Here is a 23,000-nt window from a genome sequence, read left to right on the forward strand (position 1 = left end):
TGGTTTGATTGTTTCAGGCTCACATTAATCATAAAAGAGTTAAATGTTCAATTTGACCGTTTTAGTGGTAAATTTGAGAAAAGAGTTAGATAAGATCGACAATAGCATTACATTTAACACTTCTAGTGTCAAACAAACTGACCTGGTATTGACTGGACTCTTTTACTGAAAACAAGTCAGAGAACAGTGTCCTAACAACGCTTGTGTCTTTATAATATATTTTAAAACAAAAACATCCTGTGCTTAAACTTCTTATTCGAGTCTTCAAAACGTTTCAAATGTTTAAATCTCATTTGAATTCTGGTGCAACATGACCATTACACGGTCACTGTGTGTTAATAAAGTGGACCTATGCGGAGCTGGAGTCGCGCGTGGGACAGCCCCCATCCGCATACCTCGACACTAAAGAGTCTCGTGGAGAGACACGACGCGCTCACTGATACGCTGCTGCTGCTGCTGCTGCTGTTAGTGAGTGAACCTGAACCAGGACTGAACCGGGACTGCAACTCACTCACTCACTCACTCACTCACTCACTCACACACACACACACATCGACAATGACTGCGAAGAACCGGCAGAAGAACAGCGCCAGTGACAAGAGCGCAGCAGCTCCGAGCCAAGAAGATGCGCCAAAGAAAAGCGCAAAGAGTCCGAGTAACAGTAACGCTGCTCCCGCTGCTGCTGCGGCGGCTGCGGCGGCTGCGGCGGCTGTGGCGGCTGCGGCCCCTGGCTCCGGAGCTCCGGCCCCACGCTCACGCAGCTGCCTCGGACTTGTCGTCAACAGCGTGTTTTACGCGGCGCTTGTCGCAGCCGCAGCTTTTACTGCGTTTTATCTGCAACAAGTGGTGGAAGAAGTGAGGCAAAGCAGCGCCAAACACCAGGAGAGCGCACAGCGCGGCGCACAGCTGAGCGGCAACATGGACAGCGTCCTTCAACAGGTAACTATCATTAACTAACTATAACTAACTAACTATACATGTAACTAAGCGGAGTTAGTCACAGAAACGATCGAAATTAAAGTCAGATCAGACTAAATGTTACTCAACTATAGAACAGACCATAATATAACAACCTTACTGCTGTGTGTGTGTGTGGGGGTCCTAATGAAGCAGTATATGATTTATTGTGCACGCCCCTGTTTTCACTCAGTTACATAACTGTCCATAAGAACCTGCACATAATGTACTCTACAACCACAGTGTATGTGTGTGTGTGTGCGTGCGTGTGCATGTGTGTGTCAGGACCAGCAGTCCTCCTGGAATCCAAAGACCTGGTCCTAATGAGGCAGAACCTGAGGGGAACTGGTTACGTTTAAGAGTTATGATTTGAATAGTGATTAAGTCCCGTTAAGGGTTAAGGGTTAAGGGTAAGGCATTAATGAACTGGCTGGTTAAGTTAAGGGATAATGCTTCATGTTGTTAAAGTGATGTTTGAGGCAGAAAAACCTGAGCGACGTGTTTTTAATCATCAGTTTTACTGCGGTCACTCGTGTTCATCCATTCATTAGCTGAAAATGCCAAGTCATTGTTTTCTTCCTATGATTTTAATGATTCAGACCTCTGCCTTTGATCTGACCTGTGGGCGGAGTTAGCGGCAGAAACAGGAAGTCTGGTATTGCCGACTCGGCATTCCAAAACTAGCAGTTAGCAATGTCTTGTGATCTTGAGACAACGACGTCACATGACTGTTGTCCTGTGCACAGGTGGAGTCTCTGAGCAGAGCCGTGGACGGCCTGCAGTCGTCGGTGCGCGTCACACGGGCGGAGCTGGAGGAAGCCGTGAGCAGGATAAAGACGGGCGAGGTGCAGACGAAGAGGGCGGAGGAAGCTCTGCAGAACCTCCAGAACGATCTTCTCAGGGATCTCTCTGAGGGCATCACAGAAGTGAAGGAGGCTCGCGAGAGCGACTTCTCCTCTCTGGAGAAGATTGTGGAGGAGCGGCTGGCTGAGGTGAGTCACTCCATCACGGCCAACATGGCCGACTTCACTGAAGCTCAGGGCGAGGCTCGGAGTCAGCTGACCGATCTGAAAGCTCGTCTGGGCAACATTGAAGACCCGGCGCTGATCAAAGAGGAGCTCTCTGCTATCGTCGACGCTGTCGCTGAAATCAAGGCGGCGAAACAAGAGGCCGACGCTTCAGTGGATTCACTCAGGGAGCAGATCAGTGCGGTGAGGGGAGAGCTTCAGACTCGCAACCTGGAGGTCACGTCACTGTCTCAGGAGGTGGAAACAGTGAGGTCAGTGGTGCAGGAGACGGTGGGCAGTCTGAGGCCGGCGCTGTCTGCAGCAGAGGCCGCCGTTCAGGCTCTGAAGGACAGAACTGTGAGCGTGGAGAGTGGAGTGGAGCGGGCCGCAGACACGGTCCGCACCGTGGACAAGAAGCTGAGTGAAGCATCTGCTCAGGCCCAGAGAAGATCTGAAGATCTTGAAGCAAGAGTGAAATCATCAGAAGACAGCGCCGATGCTTTGTCTGCATCCATGTCAGACATCAACTCCAAAGTGGAGTCACTACTCGCCAAATATGACACTCATGAGAGCACGCTGGCTGCACAGGGCCAGGCGCTGGAGAAAGCCAGAAACAGCCTGGAGCAGGAGCTGGAGACACTGAGGAGCAGCCTGCACGAGGTCCAGACCAGGATGAGCTCTCTGGACAGTGCTCAGACCCAGCTGTCCTCAGAGAACACCAATCTAGGTCAGCAGATTGGGGATTTGGAGAAGTGGCTTGGTGCTGTGGAGGTCAGCAGCAGCAGCAGCACAAAGCAGGAGCAGCTGGAGAGTTTGAGGAGCGCGGTGGACGGACTGGAGACCAAAGCAGCCAAGCTAGAAGGTCACGATCAGGCCATCGCCACGCTCCAGAAATCTCTGCAGGAGACACTGCAGACGCTCGCTGGGTTATCACGAGCGTCTGACACCGAGGAAAACTCGGGATAAAAGAATTCAAACACTTTTTCACATGTGATGAAGAATTCTTTCTTTAAAACTTGATGTAGAAAACAAGCAGGGAACTCTGAGTCAGCACTTCTTCATGTGTTGTTATTATCATCATCATCATCATCTGAGCACGGACATGGAAATGTTTGACTGAGGATTTGATCTTTGTTTTAATGTCGTTTCTGATTTTTAATACAATTAAATATTATTTAACTTTATTTCACATAGGAAATGAATGGAGATGACAGAGGCATATGAATCTCTCACAGATCACACACAGATCACTCACAGATCACAGATCACTCACAGATAACAGATCACACACAGATCACAGATCACTCACAGATCACAGATCACACACAGATCACACACAGATCGATCACAGATCACACACTCTCAGACTCTGTGTTACTGACCAGTTTACAATGCCTCAACATTCCCAACATTTTTTAGTGTTTTTGAATTGTTTCTTTGAGTTTGAGGCTTTTTTTTCTTAAACTCCAAAAGCAATAACAAAGTGTCGTTGAACATTCCTTTGTTTACTCCTTTGTTGACTCCTTTGGTACGTGGTGGTGGTGGTGTTGTTGTTGTTTACAAGAATAAAAGCTCTCATCTATATCAAAGGTTTTTTTACTGCAATGCTTTGTGTTGAAACGTTGAAAACATGGAGGAAGTGAACATTAAAGGGGACATATTATGCAAAATCAACTTTTTAACCATTTCAATACTTATATTTGGGACTGTGGAGGCCCTACCAGTCGCCAAAACTTTTGTTTCTAACTAACTTTTTCAAGTCTGACTAAACTGGAGCGGGTAGCATGCTAGTTAGCCTAGCATAGCAGTCCCAGACACTGGTGAAGTGAGGGTGAAACTTTCTTTAGTGAGTCTGTTTTCACTGTCATTCATTTATCAAACACACGTTTGATTTTACCGACCTCTAAATGACATAAACGGCAACTTCAAGTATTTAGAAAGATTTTATTCTGCACAAATTTAAAAAGTCAATGATCGTGCTCTAACGCGTCAGAAAGTGTTTTATAACCTTTATGAAGTTAAAGAAGAACCGCTGAACTATTCCTTGAAACCAGGATTCTGTGGGACTCAACGTAAACCTTTAAATGTAACATAAAAAGCATGAAATTGAAATGAGTGGAACGAAAACGCAGCAGTGGGATGAGATCAAACTGACAAAGCAACGAGTGTGAGACGGCGAAACAAGAGCAAGACGCTCAGTTTCTGCAAAGAAACGTCCACAGACATTCATTCATTCATTCATTCATTCATCCTGAAATGCTTCCTGTTTGTCTGTGTTTGTGCCTGAAGTGTTGGTGAAGAATGTTCCAGACTGGACAGATGAGACTGATGAAGACCGTGACGAGGACGTGGCTCATGTTGGCTCGTGTCTCGCTTCTATTTCAGATAAATCAGTGATTTCACTCAGCTGTTGAGATGTGACACTTAAATCTCCTCTGACAGCAGTGAAGTTGCTCAGTGTTTGTCTGAGCTCGGCGATCTCCCGCTCTCTCCTGCTCAGGTCTTCAGCGAGTCGTCCGATCCTCAGCGTCAGATCTGACAGCTGCGGCTCAAACGCTCCGAAGTCTCTCTTGATCGCCGCCACCTTTGGTTTCAGGTCGCTGGCAAACGTGAGCGTCCTGATGAGCCGAGCTCTGCCGCTCTCCAGCTCCCGCAGACGCTCGGAGACGTGCTGGTCGGCGGCGGTGAGTTCAGGGACGCGCGAGCGGAGCTGCTCGACGGCCTTGGTGTTGCGCTCGGCCGCAGAGCGGAGGGCGGAGACTCTGTGGATGCTGTCGGCGAGCAGATCGGCGATGCGTGAGATCATGCTGCGCTCCACCTGCGCGCTCTTGTCCTCCAGCTCTCCAACATGACTCAGCAGAGACTCCAGCTCCGAGTGCAGGCCGTCCATCCTGCGCACGTCCGTCCTCACTGACGCCACCTACAGGGGAACACGGGACATGAGGGTGTGAAGTCAGGTTCCTGTGGTTGTGATGTGAGAACTCACATGTGAATCGTCACCTTGTTGGTAAAGTCCTTGGCGATGGCGGTGGTGCGTTCTTGGATCTGCGTCACGGCGCCGCTCAGAGCGTTCAGACTCGTCTGCAGCTGAGATCGTTTCTCACTCAGGCCGGACGCCCACTCCTTCAGACGCCCCACGTCCTGCTGCAGAGCCTCCAGCTGAGGCTGCAGCGCCCCCTGCTGACCCCTGAGAGCCTCCAGCATCAGCTGGACGCTCTCGCACTGAAACAGTGACGTGCAGTTATTAATCACAGGAGAAGAAAACGCTCATTAAATAATAGAACTCATGTGTACACACTTTATTCAGTTTAACAAAAGGCACAAAAGCATCGTCTTGTTGTACACGTGACACTAAAATCCTGCACAACGTAACACAAGCGTGTGTAACACTGACATTTTGTCCAGAAAATGTTTTTAAATGGATAAATAAAGGCAGAACATTCAAGACAGTAAACCGCCACTTTATTAGGTACACCACATCTGTCCAGCCAATCACAGGACAGCTGTTCAGACTGAGCGTCACAAGAAAGACAAAAGGTGAATTCAATGACTTTGAAGGTAACAAAATGAACCATGATGTCACATGATGCCCTGTGTGCCTAATAAAGTGGCCACTTTTCATGATTGTTTATTTCCTTAAGTCACTGATTAATAATTCAGTCCTTTAAAATATTGTTAAAATGACAATAATAAAAGAACAATAACATCATCAAATGTCAGAAACTGAAACATTTAAAAATAAAGTCTTTTAAACAGAAGCTTCTTGTGCTCGTGCGTTCAGTGCAGTCTTTTTCTCTGGGTAAATAAAAACAACCACATCCTCCAGTGATGTCATAGTGAAGGTTGGTCTTCATTTTCCCACATCCACTCCTCCTCCTGCTCCTCTTCTTCTTCTTCTTCTTCTTCTTCTTCTTCCTCTCCTCCCAGAGTGTTCATCGGGTCGTCCTGGCTCTGGACCTGGCCCCGGTTTTCCCTCAGCACCATGGTGAGTTCACGGACGGCCTCTTTCACCACAGATAACTCGTTCTTCATCTTCAGGATGCTGTTCTGGGCCTGCAGCGTGTCCAGCTCCTGCCTGAGAGCCAGGATCTGGTTCAGAGCTTTCAGCATGCTGTCCTCAGTGCCAAACACCTGCAGCGTCACCTCCTCCAGCCTCTTCTCCGCCGCGCTCAGATCTCCTCCCAGCCTCAGGATGGAGCGCACCGCCTCCTCCACCTGCGGCAGGTGCTCCTCGCACTCCTGCGCTCTGGGGAGGTGCTCGTGCAGCTGAGAGCGGAGTTCGGCCTCGCTCCTCATCAGGCCGCCGATCTGCTGCTGCAGCCTGTGGATCTGCTCCGTGTTCCAGTCGAGCTGCTCCTGCGCTCGCCTGGTGTCGTCCTCCTCCGTGCGCTCCAGAGCGCGGGCGTTCCTCTTGGTGCTGTCCTCCAGCTCCTCCAACTTCTCCTGCAGCGCCCGGGCCCTCCGCTCCGCCTCGTTCACCCGCTCCGTGGCTCCGGCGTGGGCGTCCCGTGACTCCGCCTTGAGGGCGGCCAGGTCTGCGGCGATGGCCGACAGCCCCTCCTGCCACGTGTCCGTCACGTTGAGGAAGCGAGCGTTGACCGTCTGCAGGTCGCGGGAGGCGGAGTTTTCGTCAGCCTGCATGTCCATCACGGCGGCGTGGAGCACGGAGACGTCCTGCTGAAGTCGTGTCACCAAGGAGGCGGTGGAGAGCGCCTCCTGCAGGTCGTCCTCAGACGCGGCAAGCTGCAGCCGCAACACAAAACAGGAGGGCTGTTGTTGTGCGAGCTCCATGCCCTCAGTGTTTACATGAAAACTTTACAATACTGGCAAATAAGATTAAGATAAGATTTTAGCTTCAGAAATGTCGTCATCAATCGATCATCGTTTTTTCAGCTTCAGAAATGTGAATATTTTAGGATTTCCTGGTTTGAGAAACATGTGACAGCATTCAGAGGAAATCTGTCGGTCTGTCTTTTAATGTGAGGACTACGGACGGAAACTAGCTTTGAGCTAAATGACGTCATGTGCGTCACAATGTGTTCATTAATATGCATTGTCCTCGTCAAATAAACAAGAAAAGAAAGAATTTGTTGGTATTTGTCACTTTTGTGTCGTCGACGTTGTTTTTCATTGAACTTTCACATTTTTTTTTTGCCTCCATGTTGTTTCACCTTTTCACATTTTCCTGATGGGAACATGAATAAAAGTGCAGGTGTGTAAATCAAACGCACCTTTTTAGAAACCCTCACAACTTCTTTCTCCACGTCGAACACGCTGGAAGTTTTCCCGTCAACAGATTTGTACTTTTCCTCCATTTGTGAAAACCTCTCATTCTGTTGCAGCACCATCCTGGAACAACGACACACACACACACACACAGTGTGTTCACGGTGACCGACAACAACAACAACAACAAACACACAAACAGACACAGTGTTCATGGAGATACACAAACGGGAACATTCTCTCACCAGCTCAGAGCTCCACAGACTGCCAGCGACACGAGACACATGACACTCGTCACGTCCAGGCCGGAGTTGGGTTTATTTGCTCCGACCTCCATCTTCACCATCTTCACCATCTTCACCTTCCTCTCCGCATCTTTAGCATCTTTAGCATCTTTAGCAGCAGAAGTTTCAGACGCTTCGTCACTTTGTTTCTGCGTTTTCTTCCTCTGCTTCACTTCTGTGGGCATTTTATAACCGCGTCACGCTGTGAGCGACAAATAAAACGTCAAACAGCTAAAACGTGTGTTTTGAAGTGATTTAAGTCGCTAAGTTCATAATGGAGGACATTAATGTGTGGAAGCTAACGGCTTCGTTTAGCCGCGATTAGCCGCTCCTTCTGCGAACTGTTCCTAGAAAAAAAGATGTTGCGTTCACGTGCTCCTTGAAAGCTCGTACACATTTTAAAGTAAGGCAGTTTTAATTAAAAACCACCACACGTGTAACCGTAACATGTATAATCAATGTATAGCTGTTTTATTTGTCACGACCAGACACGAAAAGCTTCAAAGAAAGACAATTTCAGTCACATTAATCGATTTAATTGTTGGGATTCTTAGATTTCCGACACCGCCAGGAGAACCGCAAACGCCTCAGCCAGCCACGTTGGCGGCTGCCAGCGCTTTTTCCTGGAAGAACAGTTTTAGTCGATTCATCGATTCGTCGACGAACAGAGAACCAATCGGCAATACAGTTTAGAAAAATACTGCACTTTATTAAAAACTACATCTTTTAACTTAAAGTCCATTAATCAATTATTCACTGAATTAATCGACAACTGTATTGATAATGATGTATTTTTTCAATAAAAACATGCTTTCAGATTTTTCAGCTTCTTAGATGTGAATATTTCCTGGTTTCTTTGCTCCACATAACAAAGAAAAACCATTAAAACTGAATATTTCCTAGTTTCTTTGCTCCACACAACAAAGAAAAACCATTAAAACTGAATATTTCCTGGTTTCTTTGCTCCACATAACAAAGAAGAAACATTAAAACTGAATATTTCCTGGTTTCTTTGCTCCACATAACAAAGAAAAACCATTAAAACTGAATATTTCCTGGTTTCTTTGCTCCACATAACAAAGAAAAACCATTAAAACTGAATATTTCATAGTTTGCTCCACATAACAAAGAAAAACAATTAAAACTGAATATTTCCTGGTTTCTTTGCTCCACATAACAAAGAAGAAACATTAAAACTGAATATTTCCTGGTTTCTTTGCTCCACATAACAAAGAAAAACCATTAAAACTGAATATTTCCTGGTTTCTTTGCTCCACATAACAAAGAAAAATCATTAAAACTGAGTAATTTCAGGAATACCATTATTTCCAGGTTTGATAAACTGTGATGTGATTAATAATTAGTTGCAAACGTGCAGCATTGACATTGATAATAAAAAGACAATAACTGACAGAGACTGGTTGAAGCACAGGCCATTTATTTTGGCACCTTTCTTACATTTTGAGCGTCAAAAAAAGGATAATTCAAAGGCCTAGACACCATTTTCTTCCTATTATACAGGTATTACTCATATTCAGGGTGTGTAACTGAGGCGGCCATGCGAGTTACACACCCTGCAAAACTCTTTTACTGTAACAATTAACAATATTCAACAGCTGAAGACGCAAACAATCTTATAAAGATAAGCAAAACTCTCGTCGTCAAGTTAGGAGGCGAAAGTTTCAATTGCAAAACGGTTTACATTCAAGCAGAAGCTGCCACATGCACTTACATACGAGACGCAACATCGCCTATGAGCAAAGGCAGAGAGCGATGGACAGGACAAATATTTGGTCATGAAGGATGTAAAACACCTGCTTCGTAGTTTCAAAATGTTTACATGAATGTTTGAAAATCCAAATCACACAACAGCGCCACCTACAGCACTTTGTCCTGTCTCATTCATCCATCCATCTTCTCCTGCTTCATCCTCCACATGTGGGAGGCGCTGTTGCCAATCCCAGCAGACACAGTGTGAAAGGCGGGGCTACACAGGTCGCCTGTCCATCACAGAGACAAACCACCGTCCAACTAATCTGGACTGTGGGAGGAAACTGCCTCACAAGGTACATTATGTAAGAAATGTCATTAAAATGACTGATATGTCGTCCAAGATCCAGGAGACGTCGAGTGTTCACTGATCAATTACTCAGCCAGTAGCACTTTGACACCAGGGTTGCCAGAATAGTTACCCAAACACAGCTAACTGCAGCTTATAGACCGGGATTATCTCACGTGACCAAACAGAAGACCACGCCTCTCAAAAATGTGACAAAAAAAAGAGAAAGAATAAAAGAAATGCTAACGGCTGAAGGAAATGGAAAGGAAAAAAAAATTTACTTATCGACCACAAACTTTTCCCTTCAATCAGACAGTTATGAATGTATGAATGAACTCACTGTAACAGCATTTCTTTTGGAAACTATCTGGCAACCCACAGCGGCCTGGGGAGAAAGAGCAATACTGTTCAAATTATTTATATCTTTTACCTCTATATTATTACTATTATTATTATTATATTATAGATATATATGTGTATATATATACATGTATATATACACACATGTATGTAACCCTTTAAATACATCATTTAGACCTCGACAGAAACAGCGGCACTAACAACGAAAACAAGAAGCGACAAAAAATGTCCTGAAGAGTCGGTGTGTGACACTAACTCAGGAAATCATTTTAACAAAGGAACAAAACAAGTTAACAACAAGTTAACCAGATTAGTGTTTTTTTTTCTTTTTATAGTGGAAAAGCTTGAGAAAAAGGCTTTTCTTTTTCTTGTAGAGTCAGATACGACTGACGGCCTCAACGCATCGATGCCTTGGTCAAGTTTTAGGCCGAAAAAGAAAGAAAGAAAGAAAGAAAGAAAGAAAGTATCGTGCATTTCCACAAAGTCATCTTTTAAACTTTAACATGTGCTCAGAATGTGTGTTTCATCACAAGTTTCAAGGAACACACAGCGACTCGCCTTGATTCACACAGAAAGGCTCTTTTTTAAGGCCTCGTCATCAGCGTTTGGTCCCGTGTGAGGAAGAGCAAACTTAAGTGCACTTTAGGGACAGAAAAGGACACTTTTTTTTTTTTTAAACACGGGAATGTGCAAGATCAAGAATAAAGAAAAAAAGCCACACACGACAAAGAGTGTGTGATGATTGTGTGTTTTTCTCCAGGTTATTTTTTTTTTATGACCTCATCAATTAAAAAAATCATCACACCATGAACCTTGTGACCCTGCTACGCACGCACGCACACACACACACACACACACATTACACATGTAAACCCAGCACCAGCAACACACTGCAAACTAAATCTTCTTCATTTGACTCAAATATTCTTCTTCTTCAAGATGAACAAATATTGTGCTTCAGTCATCTCCATTCTATCGATAAACAACAACAACAACTTAAATGTAAATGTCTCCAGGACGGCGAGTGGTCTTTGTCCTTCTGTCTCACTCTGGTAAACACCAGCGTAAACACACACGACCACCTGACACTCAAGAACTGTAGTGATCCTGCAAATAAAGACAAGAGACAGTACGTTAACATGCACATGCTGGCTTTAGCTCTGACTCCGCCTCAAATGGATTAGGATTTGGCACAGACGGATTATGATTCGTAGCAGACGGATTATGATGGATTATGATTTGTCACAGGTGGATTATGATTTGTCACAGGTGGATTATGATTTGTCACAGGTGGATTATGATTAAATGCAGAAGGATTATGATTAAGAAGGATTATGATTTAGCACAGATGGATTATGATTTGTCACAGATGGATTATGATTAACCATTATGATTTGTCACAGGTGGATTATGATTTATGCGGGTGGATTATGATTAAATGCGAGATGGATTATGATTTGTCACAGGTGGATTATGATTGATGCAGAGGATTATGATTAAAGCAGATGGATTATGATTTGTCACAAGGCGGATTATGATTTGGCACAGGCGGATTATGATTTGGCACAGGCGGATTATGATTCGCCAGAATGATTTGTCACAGGTGGATTATGATTTGTCGCAGGTGGATTATGATTCGTCACAGATGGATTATGATTCGTCGCAGAAGGATTATGATTTAGCACAGATGGATTATGATTTGTCACAGATGGATTATGATTAAGCAGAAGAGGATTATGATTTGTCACAGGTGGATTATGATTAAGGTGGATTATGATTTGTCTTGGATTATGATTAGGAAGGATTATGATTTAGCACAGATGGATTATGATTTGTCACAGATGGATTATGATTCGTCGCAGAGGGATTATGATTTGTGGATTATGATTTGTATATGGGCATGATTTATTATGGATTTGTCACAGCGGATTATGATTTGGCACAGGCAGGTTATGATTGCGATTATGATTTGTCAGGTGGATTATGATTTACAGGTGGATTATGATTTGTCACAGATGGATTATGATTTGTCACAGGTGGATTATGATTAGTCGCAGATGGATTATGATTTGTCACAGACGGATTATGATTTGGCACAGACGGATTATGATTTGGCACAGACGGATTATGATTCACAGACGGATTATGATTTGGCACAGACGGATTATGATTTGGCACAGACGGATTATGATTCATCGCAGACAGATTATGATTTGTCACCTGAATTGAGTTCACGACTCCACTGGCCATGACGGAGAGCTTCCCTGCGACCGAGCGCACTCCCAGCCTGAGCTGCGACATGTCGGGAGCGTTGGGCAGGACGTTGGTCAGACGGTACGAAGTGGCTGTGAAGAGAACGAGACACAGATGAGTGGACTTTGTTTCCGTGACTGTGATGATTGGGAGCCGTGTGTTCGTACCGTTGTGTTTCTTTGGATCGTCAAACAGGTCTGCAGAACTTATCGCTGCGTTCCCGGACATTCTGTCCAGTCGTGTTTTGGCTTCATACTAAAACAAACACAAACACACACAATCTTAGAATATGCTTCTGGATTTAAGGGCTAGAGCGAAGAATCCTTTTGAGATTAGACAGAATGATCTAATCTAACCTTCAGACAGATTATTCCATATAAAAACATAGTAAAGACAGTAATGAGCAAAGTTCTGTGAGTGAAGTCATACAAACACCATTCTCTCGTTTCCTGACTGATGACATGAATGCTTCAGTGCGCGCACGCACACACACACACACACACACACACACACACACACACACACACACACACACACTGTGTGTGTACCTCCGTGTTGTCTGGTTTTCCAAAGAACATATCAGAAGAGATTGCTTTGACATCAGATCCAAACTTCCTCTGAACTTCTCCCGTCTCCAGCACCGGCAGTGGTTCTGGTTTCCTCCGGGCAGGCCTGGCGACAGATCATCAAACACGTGTGTGAATGCTGTTTCTGAGATGGACTTCTAGTCCTCACACACTCTTTCCTACCGGTCGTCAAGTGAAGACATGGTGGAGGTCAAGTAGAAGTCTGCCTCTGGTTTCTTGCTCCAGTTTCCTGCATCACCTCCATCATCCCAGCGTGAGTGAAAATGCTCTGAAGGTTCCGGCTGATTCTCAAACCTCCTGAAAGAGAAGCTGGGATTAATGTGGACCCGTGAAGGAGGGGCGTCGTCACGGAGCAGATCTGTGTCTGACCTGGACGTGAAGGAGCCGTCGTCCTCGTCTTCCTCCACAAAGCGTCGTCCTCTGTTGCTCTTTGTCCCCAGAGGACTCTCCTGCTCGATCATGTGCATGTCTGAAGTGACAGAATGTGAAACGGCACTAGAGAGAGGAGCAGAGACACCAGGTCACGTGATCAGCACTCACATCACCTCGCCAGGTCACGTGATCAGCACTCACATCACCTCGCCAGGTAACAACCACACACACTTCATCCTCTCACCTCCTCATGCCTAATCCCATGCCCAGTCTCTCAGCCTGCTCCTTCTTCTTCCCCTCTAACCCCTTCAGCTTCACCTCCTCTTTTTTCCTCTGCTCCTCCAGATCTTTATAGGCCAGTCGCAGCGACGGAGCACTGAGGAGAGAAGGAGAGTTAGAGAAGGAGACAAAAAGACTGAGGAGAGAAGGAGAGTTAGAGAATAAAGTTAAAGTAAAAACAAAAAGTGTGAAAGAAAAGAAGCAGATAAAGAAAATGTGTCTGTAACAAAAACATTTAAAAATAATATGAATTGAATCTTAAACCAGAACCCTAACCGTGCTAATGATAATCAAAGGTGTAATGCTGCCCCCCACAGTTCAAAGTGCTTAATTACAGCTCGTGTATTTCTCTGATTATCACTCGTCTCTCGCTCACTGACACACACGGACTCACAGCAGAGATTAACACACACACACACACACACACACACACACACACACACACACACACACACACACACACACACACACACACATACATGGATTGGTCAGGTGGAATGTTCCTCTTGGCCGCGGCGCTGGTCTCCTCCTTCTCTCTCAGCTTGTCGGCAGCTTGAGCTTTCTTCTCCAGCTCTGAGAAACTCTTGCTGCTGACCTTCTGAGCGCCCAGACCTCCTTTCTTAGAGGCCAACTGTGAACACACACGTTTTAGAAAACAAGGTCCAAACATGCAGGGCTCTATTCGCCTCGCCTCACCACAGTTTAGGTTACATCTCCACTATAAAAAAGTAGGCGGAGTCATCACTGCACTACTTCGTTTTATATGTGTCACACAGGTCTCTTCCTGTGACGACACTGTGGCCAGTCAGTGTCTGACAGTCTCATCACACAGTTACCTACTCAGCACACCTGACACCGGGACCTCGCCGGAGCAGGTACAGAAAATAGTACCTGGTACCAGGTGACTACGCTCGTGGAAATGCTACTTAAACCGTGGCGTGGCGAGTAGAGCCGGTGGAAATACTTCCTCACTATGACTTACTGTTTTCTTGGCAGCAGCTGGCTTCTTCTTGAGGAGAGAGAGCGGCTCTGAAACCATTGTGGGAGAGAAGAGTTTAATTTGAGCAGTTCACACAGTACAAATCGGATTTAAATGGCATTTCAAACCGATTCCAAATGTGTTGTTTTTTCTTGTCCAGACTCTCATAGAAGTTATCAATCTTTATAAAGTCTATGGAAAAGTCATGTTTTTTTAAAAAAAAGCCCTGGGTACGACGAGAAGACAACAGCCCAACCTGGATTTGCTTTTGGGGAAACACTCAGCATTTCCACACTTGGACCGTCCTCTGAATTACCTGCAACAGCACATGCGTGTTGGATTAATGCAGCAGACTTGCAGCACTTCTGTGATCTTTGAAACTGTCAAATACCGTTTCTGTCTTCGTCTTTTTCCTGGGTTGAACTCTGCTCTGTTGTGAAGGAGCTCAGACTCATCTTGGACATGTCCAAAGTTTCAGGCTCTCCCTGTGTATGAAAGATCAAAGACACACAAGTGAGCGTGTGTGTGTCAGATGTATAATTATAACCACACCTCAGCAGAGTAAATACCTGTGAATGCAGACTAAAGAAGTCCACATGCTTGTCTTCTGGTGATGTTGGAGACAGAGGAGCCTGACTGTCGAGCCACAGCTGAGGAGGAGGAGGAGGAGGACAGTCAAAGTTAAAGGACATTTCTCTCTCGTATGTTCTCAGTCAGATGAACGTCGTCATCTTACCTCTGTGCCATGTCGTCTGGTGGCTTGTGTCGCTAAAGTCCTCAGCTTGTCTCTGTACTGCTGAGCCGTCCTGCTGTTGTATTTGGTGTTGGCAGCGCTGGCTGTGCAGCCGTGTTGACTGAAGAAAGCAATCTGCCGTCCGAACATGGAAAACAGACAGACAAGCAAACAGGAGTCATCCAGTGGAATCATGCGCTGCTGACATGACGCTGAAATAACGCTGACATGACGCCGACATGACGCCGACATGAAGCCGGCATGACGCCGGCATGACGCCGGCATGACGCCGACATGACGCCGACATGACGCTGACGACATGACGCCGATATGCGCCGACATACATGCGCCGAATAACGACGCATGCGCCGAATCGCCGCATGCGCCACATAGCGCCGCTGACCGATGCCGACATGAACGCCGACATGAAGCGACGACGCATGATACGCCGCACGCTGATGCGCTGCGCATGGCTGATGCTGACGCTGACGCGACATGGCCGACGATAGCGCTTGGACATAACGCTGACATGCACGCGCGCATGCATGCATACGCCCGGCATAACGCCGGCATGACGCTGACATGACGCTGGCATGACGCTGGATGACGCTGGCATGACGCTGACATGACGCTGGCATGACACTGACGTGATGCTGACGTGGCGCTGGCGTGATGCCGGCACTGCAGCCTGTATATAAACTGCTGATCCTTGGACTCACCGCACTGGCATTGCCTCCCACTTGCATACATCTTAGCTGGAACCAGGACCAATTAAAGTCCAGCTCAGTAGACCTGTGAACATGAGGAGGTTTAGGTGAGTTACTACACATGATATGTTACAGACTAGATTAACCCGTACATGTTTAAATAACGACTATAAAGCGTGAATGATAGCGGCGCTACGAGGCCGAGTTTAAAGTGCTTAACTGTGAAAAAGACGTCCTGAAGTCCATTTAAGTTTATACAGTTTAAAGGACAATAAAGTGCCAGTGCCGACAGAAAATGATGGAGCCAAAGTCACCCTGTAAAAACCTCTGTGTGCCACGTGAACAGGTGAATTTAAGAAAGTGACATAAACAAACATCAGAAATATAAACTGCTGCTGCAGCTGGTTTAAGCGTTTAAAAGTGTTAGCAGTCAGAAGAATCAGAAATGTTACTGAGTCACAGTAGTTTGGTCCCCATGTAAAAATGTTTCAGGGAATATGGAGCTGTAACTCTGTTTTCCCCGGTTAATACTAGATTAACAATTCATTAGATTCATTAGATTCATTAGATTCCCGCCTCAGCCAAGCAGATGGAATTCATCTAGAAATGATTGGAAATAATGTTTGTCTTTAAAATGAGAAACATGTGAAGCTCCTTCCATACATTAAACACCAGTCCATCACAGATCCCTAACCCAGGTCCAGGTTCACATGTACGGGGAATTAACCTGATGTTAATCTGCATATGTGTGGACTGAGGGAAGCAGAGATAACCCACACAGCAACAACGTGCAAACTCCAGACACAAAGGTTTAAAGTAGGATTTGAACAGAGAACAGTGTCACTGTGAGTCACCAGTGCTAACCACCGCCCCAGGGAAAACATCCGCATACAACTGGAGAGGCAGCATTTTCTCTGATGCCTCAAACATGGAGAAGATAAATCAATTCATTCAATCTCTAACAGAAGTTTTGCCTTTTTGTTAAAGTCATTCCTTTCTTCTATGTTACATTGTGTGTTTCTGTATTCATTATTATTGTTGTTATAATAATCATTTTTATTATTATTATTATTATTAGTGTTATTAGTGTTATTATTACTATCATTATTACTATCATTATTATTATTATTATTATTATGGTTATTAATGATAACAAGTCCTAACTTACCTGATGAAGCTCAGGTGCACCCCCAGAGACCTGTGAGTCCCTGAGCAGTCTATACACAGGAACACACCATAAGTGATGCTGGCCCAGCTGGGGTTTTTGGCTGCACAATCAAAGCAAACCTGCGAGGAAAACAAGGCACAGGAGACACATGATAGTACTGACAGTGAAGCTTTAACTCAGGACAGGAGACACATGATAGTACTGACAGTGAACAGTGAAGCTTAACTCAGTAGACTAGACAGTGAAGCTTTAACTCAGGACAGGAGACACATTAGTACTGACAGTGAAGTTTTGATCTCAGGACAGACATGAAGAGACACTTCTGATTAACTCACAGTGAAGCACATTAACCATAGTACTGACATGATTAGTACTGACAGTGGCTTTAACTCAGGACAGGAGACACATGATAGTACTGACAGTGAAGCTTTAACTCAGGACAGGAGACACATGATAGTACTGACAGTGAAGCTTTAACTCAGGACAGGAGACACATGATAGTACTGACAGTGAAGCTTTAACTCAGGACAGGAGACACATGATAGTACCTCGACAGTGAAGCTTTAACTCAGGACAGGAGACACATGATAGTACTGACAGTGAAGCTTTAACTCAGGACAGGAGACACATGATAGTACTGACAGTGAAGCTTTAATCCAGGACAGGAGACACATGATAGTACTGACAGTGAAGCTTTAACTCAGACACATGATAGTACTGACAGTGACAGTGGACAGGAGACACATGATAGTACTGACAGTGAAGCTTAACTCAGGACAGGAGACACATGATAGTACTGACAGTGAAGCTTTAACTCAGGACAGGAGACACATGATAGTACTGACAGTGAAGCTTTAACCAGAGACAGGAGACACATGATAGTACTGACAGTGAAGCTTTTAACTCAGGACAGGAGACACATGATAGTACTGACAGTGAAGCTTTTAACTCAGGACAGGAGACACATGATACACTGAGAACTAGGACAGGAGACATGATAACAGTGAAGCTTTAACTCAGACAGGAGACACATGATAGTACTGACAGTGAAGCAACTCAGGACAGGAGACACATGATAGTATTGACAGTGAAGTTTAACTCAGGACAGGAGACACATGATAGTACTGACAGAGAAGGGTTAACTCAGGACAGGAGACACATGATAGTACTGACAGACTTTAACTCAGGACAGGAGACACATGATAGTACTGACAGTGAAGCTCTTAACTCAGGACAGGAGACACATGATAGTACTGACAGTGAAGCTTTAACTCAGGACAGGAGACACATGATAGTACTGACAGTGAAGCGTTAACTCATGTGGCTTCCTCGTACGCCCTGTGTTCAAATACACGCTGACATGGGAATGAAATGATCGCTGAGTGTGACTGATGTCGTGTGTGTGTGTGTGTGTGTGTGTGTGTGTCAGTGCAAATGGCAGAGACAAGTGAAGCTGAGAGAGTCAAAGCTCTACTCGTGCTGCTGCAACATGAAAACATTGTCGGGTGGGATGAGTCTCGATGTGTGATGTGTCATCTGAAGCAGAGTCAGAGTTTGTATCAACAGTTTTGCGTTGGTGTGAAACATGTGGGATGAACCATTTCTTTGCACACTTTCAACATCGTGAATGTTCCAGTTTTCAGGACCATGTCCATGAGGATACTGTGCCAAATCATCTTATTGGGAAAAGTGAAATGTCCGCGGCTGACTTAGCTCGACCTATTTACACCGCTGTCTTTTAAGGCTGGTGAGAACAGTCAGGATTTTATCAGGTGCTACTTGAGAAGCACTGCCCACAGGTCACTCAGGTCACTCAGGTTGTCTTCATCACTCACAGCTGCTGCCAGCTACCCTCTTATCTCATTTTAATGTTTATCTGTTGCTGTCTCTAAACTCTGGGATCATCTCCTGTCCGACATTAGGTCTGATCTGACCACTGATGTTTCTGAATTCAAACTGTAACTTTTGCTTGTATGCTGTGGTTTTAATCTGCTATTTGCACGCTGTCTTTGTTCTTTGACTTTACAGTGTACCAAAGAAACAATTCTTTATTTATTTATTTATTTGTTTGTTTATTTATTTATTTGTTTGTTTATTTATTTAACCGTGAGTTCACCAGGCTAAAACAAGTTCTTATTTACAATGTTGGCACAGAAAAGACTTGTGGAGGGAAGAGAAAACAAAAAGGGCTTAAACTCTAACCCCTCACTTTTTGAATACTTTTAATTCTAAAATGTTTGTACATTTTAAATAAGAGAAGAACTTTTGATACTTCAGTTCAGTAAATGTCGTAAACTTGAACACTTTTTACTAAAGTAATATTATTAAGAAAAAGTCATTTTCTGGTCACATACTTGTACTTGTACTCAAGTATTACTTTAAAGTACTTAACACAGATGTATGTCCCTTTGAAAGTGTGTGTATTAGGTGTTTTAGCTGAAACATCAAGCGGATTTTATTTATTTAACATACATTTCCAAGTTATAGCGTTTAAAAGCTGCGACATCAGCATGTATGTATATTCTATTTTGTTCTATTTTATAAATGAGCTGACAGTGAATAACAGTAACGTGTGCTGTCCTCCATTTTGACAAGTCAGCCCAAAACGAAGCTTGACGCTAACGAACTGTCCGAGCTCGTCGTGAAGCTGTCAATCAACGTCACATGTCACATAGTCAAAGTTCACGCACGAGAACCTCCAACACTTTCACTTTCACCGACTTTGTGTTCGACTGTGAGTTTTGTTACGTTTTTAAAAGGAGTTGTGAAGTTGTTAAGCTAGCGTCGAGAGTGCGACGTGTCACGTATGTTTGAGTGGAGCGCCACTTCCGTGTTAAAGTAAACACAAACACACGGATTCAAGTCTCACCTTATTCGTGGGAACGGAGCGCAGTCGCTTGAAAATGGCACAAATGTCGTGTTTGTTCGGCTCCGACATTTTCCGCCCGCTGCTGCTGCCGCTGCTGCTGCACAAGAAGAAGAAAACTGCGCTGTTTTTCGACAACAATAACCGAGTGCGACACGTCAGTGGCGGAACATCATGGCCGGCCTCTGATTGGATGAAAATGACACGTGGGTATGTTATTGTGGCAAAGGCTTCTGGGTAATGAAGTCTGTGTCGGCGTTTGTGGTTTAACTTCATTTTAGAGTGGTTTTTTATTACATTACATTTTACATCATAGAAAAACGTTTATATTGTGAACTAAATATCATTTCATACAAAAACAAAGACTTTTATTCTGAAATGATGTGAAATATCATGCTAAATTGTATTATTATTTCTATGTCTTTTTCTCTTTTTACACCCAAGCTCATTTTAGTGTGAGAAATGTATTATATATACATGTGCTTTGATGGTTTTATATCGGTTTAAAGCGAGGAATTCATGGAGATATTCCTTGTATTGTATAGTTTATTTAATTATTTATTGTAGATGTCTTTTTCCTTTTTTTGTGTGTTCTTTTATTACATTTAACTCGTTCTTTGACTTTTAATTTAGCCTTTGTGTGGACAGCAGAAATGTGTTTTCTTACTGTTTATATGACAATAAAGTCTTTGAATCTTGAATCTATTTTTCATTTTGCTGTTTCTAATGAAGTATTTCACTTACTGGTTCCAGGTGGCAGGATTATCATTTCAATATTTAAATGTATTTGTACTGATGTTCTGTTGTATCTGAGAGAAACGTCAAATAAATGAAAGCAAAAAAAGCCTTAAATGTAAATAATCCCAGAGATTATTAGAAGAAGAAGAAGGTCAACATGTCTGCTTCATGCTTGTATGAGCGAGAGAAATGAAGTCAATCTATAGATCAGTTCTTTAAACACAGTGAGCCAATGGACGTCTATTAAAAACAAATAAATACAAAAACATGTTTTTATTTCCAAATCATTTCATTTATTATGTTGCGGGACAACATTTACAAACCTCACTGTGTAAATCCAGCTGTTGCTGTGTTTTGACGACAGCGCGCCCTGAAAATACGTTAAAAGACAAAGAAACAAGAATCCTCTTTGCTCGTTCTCTATTTTAATCTGGAGCTGGTCCGAGTGTGTGTGTGTGTGTGTGTGTGTGTGTGTGTGTGGGGCGGCGGCAGTTCAGCTCAACAAAAATAAAATGCAAGCAGACAAAAGACTCGATCCAAACATGTATTAAGGTTAAAAAAATCAGGTTCATGTCATAGCTCCTACAAGGAAATCAACAATTATTCACAGAGCTTTCGTTGATTCACTCAGTGAATAATGAATATTTACAAATATAACAAAATAATTCAAGGGATTTTTCATTCAATTCAATTAACAAAACAAAGAGATTCTCAGTCACAGCAGAACAGAAGCACTTTGTGGCATCATAAATTAACAATCATCTGATCTTCTGACGCTACCTTTGTTCTAATAATCCAGGCTATTTACAGGCATTTATGCAACTCTGCTGTTATTGCTGTCGCTTGTAAAATAATAAACCCTCAACAAAACCACAAACCCATGAACTTTAACATTTGTGAGAGAAGTCAAACACGGGAGATTCAAGAAAATCTTTCAGTGTACAAACGATGCATTATTACAGACGTGTGTGTGTGTGTGTGTGTGTGCGAGTGAGGACAGCTGTTAGAGGTGAAACAGTGAACAATCAGCAGGTGACGATAAAAAAAAAAATACAATCAGTGAATATACATTCAATTTCAGTGACGAGGGAAACTCCCTGTGAGCTGAGTGAGGACCGCGAGGAAAAGACTCTGCTGCCTTTTATCGTTTTAATCTGGATTAAATGACGATGACGACACTTTAAAGGTCCAGTGTGTAACTTTTCATAAACTATAGTCACAGGTTTGCTGGCATCCATCGTTTAATTGCTTTAAAATAACACATTTGTTCACTTTTTGCAGCCTTGTATTTGTCGTATTTGTCGTATTTGTCGTATTTGTACTTCGGGGCTCGTTTTACAGAAGCCGCATGAATGGACAAACCAGTCAGAGCGTGCTTTGGTATTTAAAAGTGCAGGCTGTGAAGGCCACTGTAGTTCCCATGATGCACTCGGGAGAGCCAGCAATGAAGATCAGGATTAAGTAAAATAATCAAATTAAAATTCACAGCCTGCAGTTTGGATTTGTAAAAATGTAACAGTCGACGCCACAGAAGAGTAAAATAATGTCGCAGTCTCAACACTAGATGTCACTAACTGTTACACACTGGACCTTTAAGAGCTGAAAGGTTTAAATGAAGTTAAATGTGACAGAATAATCTGGATTTTCGAGGCAGTTTGAGTTTCATCATGTTACAAAAAGGTGAGTCTATAGTAGTTTGTGTATCACGGCTGCAGGGCTAACGTTGACTGTCGTCCCAGTGTTTCATTACAACAATATAGAAATATAGAATATAGAATATAGAAATTCATTCTTATCTAATATATACATATATATATATATATGTATGTATGTATGTATAAAGTGTGACTATTTATTGGATTGTTGTTTTTGTAACAGCATAAATGTGATTTTAAGTAACATATTTTCTGTTGTGTTCCTTTGTTTCTACACGGGTCAAAGCAACAAGTATCTCAAGAGTTCCTTTTATGATCCTCCTCCTCCTCTTCTTCTTCTTCTTCTTCTTCCTCCTCCTCCTCCTCCTCCTCCTCTCTGTCCTCCAGTCCAGTCTTCACCAAGAGTTAAACATAAGGATGACCCTCCTCCGTGTTTTCTGTATCACTGGATGGCTTCCACATAGTTAGCAGGATACAGGCCCGTTTGTCCGTCCTTCAGTTTGCCTTTGCACCAACCCTGATCGTCCTCCTCACCAATTTTGGTGAATTCATCCCCTGGAAAAGCAAAAAGAAACAGAAACAGATGAATCGTGCGTACCACTGGTGGTCCACATAACACAGTTTGAGAACCAGTGTGTAAAATTTAGCAACATCATATTGCGAGAGTGTTTGACTCTTTGATGATAAAGGGTGGATCAGTGTGACAGAGAGAAGATGTGAGGAAACATTTGTGATCTTCCTCATTAGAACTGAGCAGTCGACGTCCGTCA

At 43.8% G+C, this 23,000-nt stretch overlaps 4 protein-coding genes across 10 annotated transcripts in view; 1 reads left to right on the forward strand and 3 right to left on the reverse strand.

Annotated features, from left to right (window-relative positions):
* Window positions 1–406: 406 nt before the first annotated feature.
* On the forward strand, window positions 407–3,638 carry ckap4 (cytoskeleton associated protein 4). Its single transcript, XM_044015785.1, has 2 exons — window positions 407–939; window positions 1,704–3,638. Exons 1-2 carry the CDS (start codon window positions 559–561, stop codon window positions 2,928–2,930), a joined length of 1,608 nt encoding a protein of 535 aa, XP_043871720.1. The 5' UTR covers window positions 407–558; the 3' UTR covers window positions 2,931–3,638.
* Window positions 3,639–3,888: 250 nt separating this feature from the next.
* Window positions 3,889–7,839, reverse strand: LOC122760648 (IKBKB interacting protein). Of its 2 annotated transcripts, XM_044015787.1 has the most exons (4): window positions 7,436–7,835; window positions 7,196–7,313; window positions 4,965–5,186; window positions 3,889–4,884 (listed from the first exon to the last, which is right to left on the reverse strand). In XM_044015787.1, the coding sequence occupies exons 1-4, from the start codon at window positions 7,657–7,659 to the stop codon at window positions 4,318–4,320; spliced, it is 1,131 nt and encodes a 376-aa protein (XP_043871722.1). In that variant the 5' UTR covers window positions 7,660–7,835; the 3' UTR covers window positions 3,889–4,317. The 2 variants fall into 2 exon arrangements, with proteins under 2 accessions (XP_043871722.1, XP_043871721.1); XM_044015786.1 differs by lacking the exons at window positions 3,889–4,884; window positions 4,965–5,186 and adding an exon at window positions 5,249–6,707 and having other exon boundaries at window positions 7,436–7,839.
* A 1,056-nt stretch (window positions 7,840–8,895) lies between these two features.
* On the reverse strand, window positions 8,896–20,019 carry arfgap3 (ADP-ribosylation factor GTPase activating protein 3). 3 transcript variants are annotated; one of them, XM_044015776.1, is made up of 16 exons: window positions 19,841–20,019; window positions 16,972–17,090; window positions 15,816–15,888; window positions 15,100–15,231; window positions 14,933–15,013; window positions 14,755–14,848; window positions 14,620–14,679; window positions 14,367–14,413; window positions 13,864–14,015; window positions 13,350–13,481; window positions 13,103–13,228; window positions 12,896–13,030; window positions 12,695–12,818; window positions 12,314–12,401; window positions 12,114–12,238; window positions 8,896–11,000 (listed from the first exon to the last, which is right to left on the reverse strand). In XM_044015776.1, the coding sequence occupies exons 1-16, from the start codon at window positions 19,907–19,909 to the stop codon at window positions 10,983–10,985; spliced, it is 1,575 nt and encodes a 524-aa protein (XP_043871711.1). In that variant the 5' UTR covers window positions 19,910–20,019; the 3' UTR covers window positions 8,896–10,982. The 3 variants fall into 3 exon arrangements, with proteins under 3 accessions (XP_043871711.1, XP_043871709.1, XP_043871710.1); XM_044015774.1 differs by having other exon boundaries at window positions 12,896–13,228; XM_044015775.1 differs by lacking the exon at window positions 14,620–14,679 and having other exon boundaries at window positions 12,896–13,228.
* Window positions 20,020–20,845: 826 nt separating this feature from the next.
* pacsin2 (protein kinase C and casein kinase substrate in neurons 2) overlaps window positions 20,846–23,000 on the reverse strand; it is a 9,915-nt gene continuing 7,760 nt past the window's right edge. For all 4 annotated transcript variants that reach the window (XM_044015780.1, XM_044015778.1, XM_044015779.1 and 1 more), the window contains one exon: window positions 20,846–22,785. In XM_044015780.1, the coding sequence (XP_043871715.1) occupies window positions 22,673–22,785 (113 nt within the window). In that variant the 3' untranslated portion in view covers window positions 20,846–22,672. The remainder of the gene's footprint in view (window positions 22,786–23,000) is intronic.

This window comes from Solea senegalensis, unplaced genomic scaffold (genome assembly GCF_019176455.1).
Source record: "Solea senegalensis isolate Sse05_10M unplaced genomic scaffold, IFAPA_SoseM_1 scf7180000013856, whole genome shotgun sequence".
Lineage (NCBI taxonomy): Eukaryota > Metazoa > Chordata > Actinopteri > Pleuronectiformes > Soleidae > Solea > Solea senegalensis.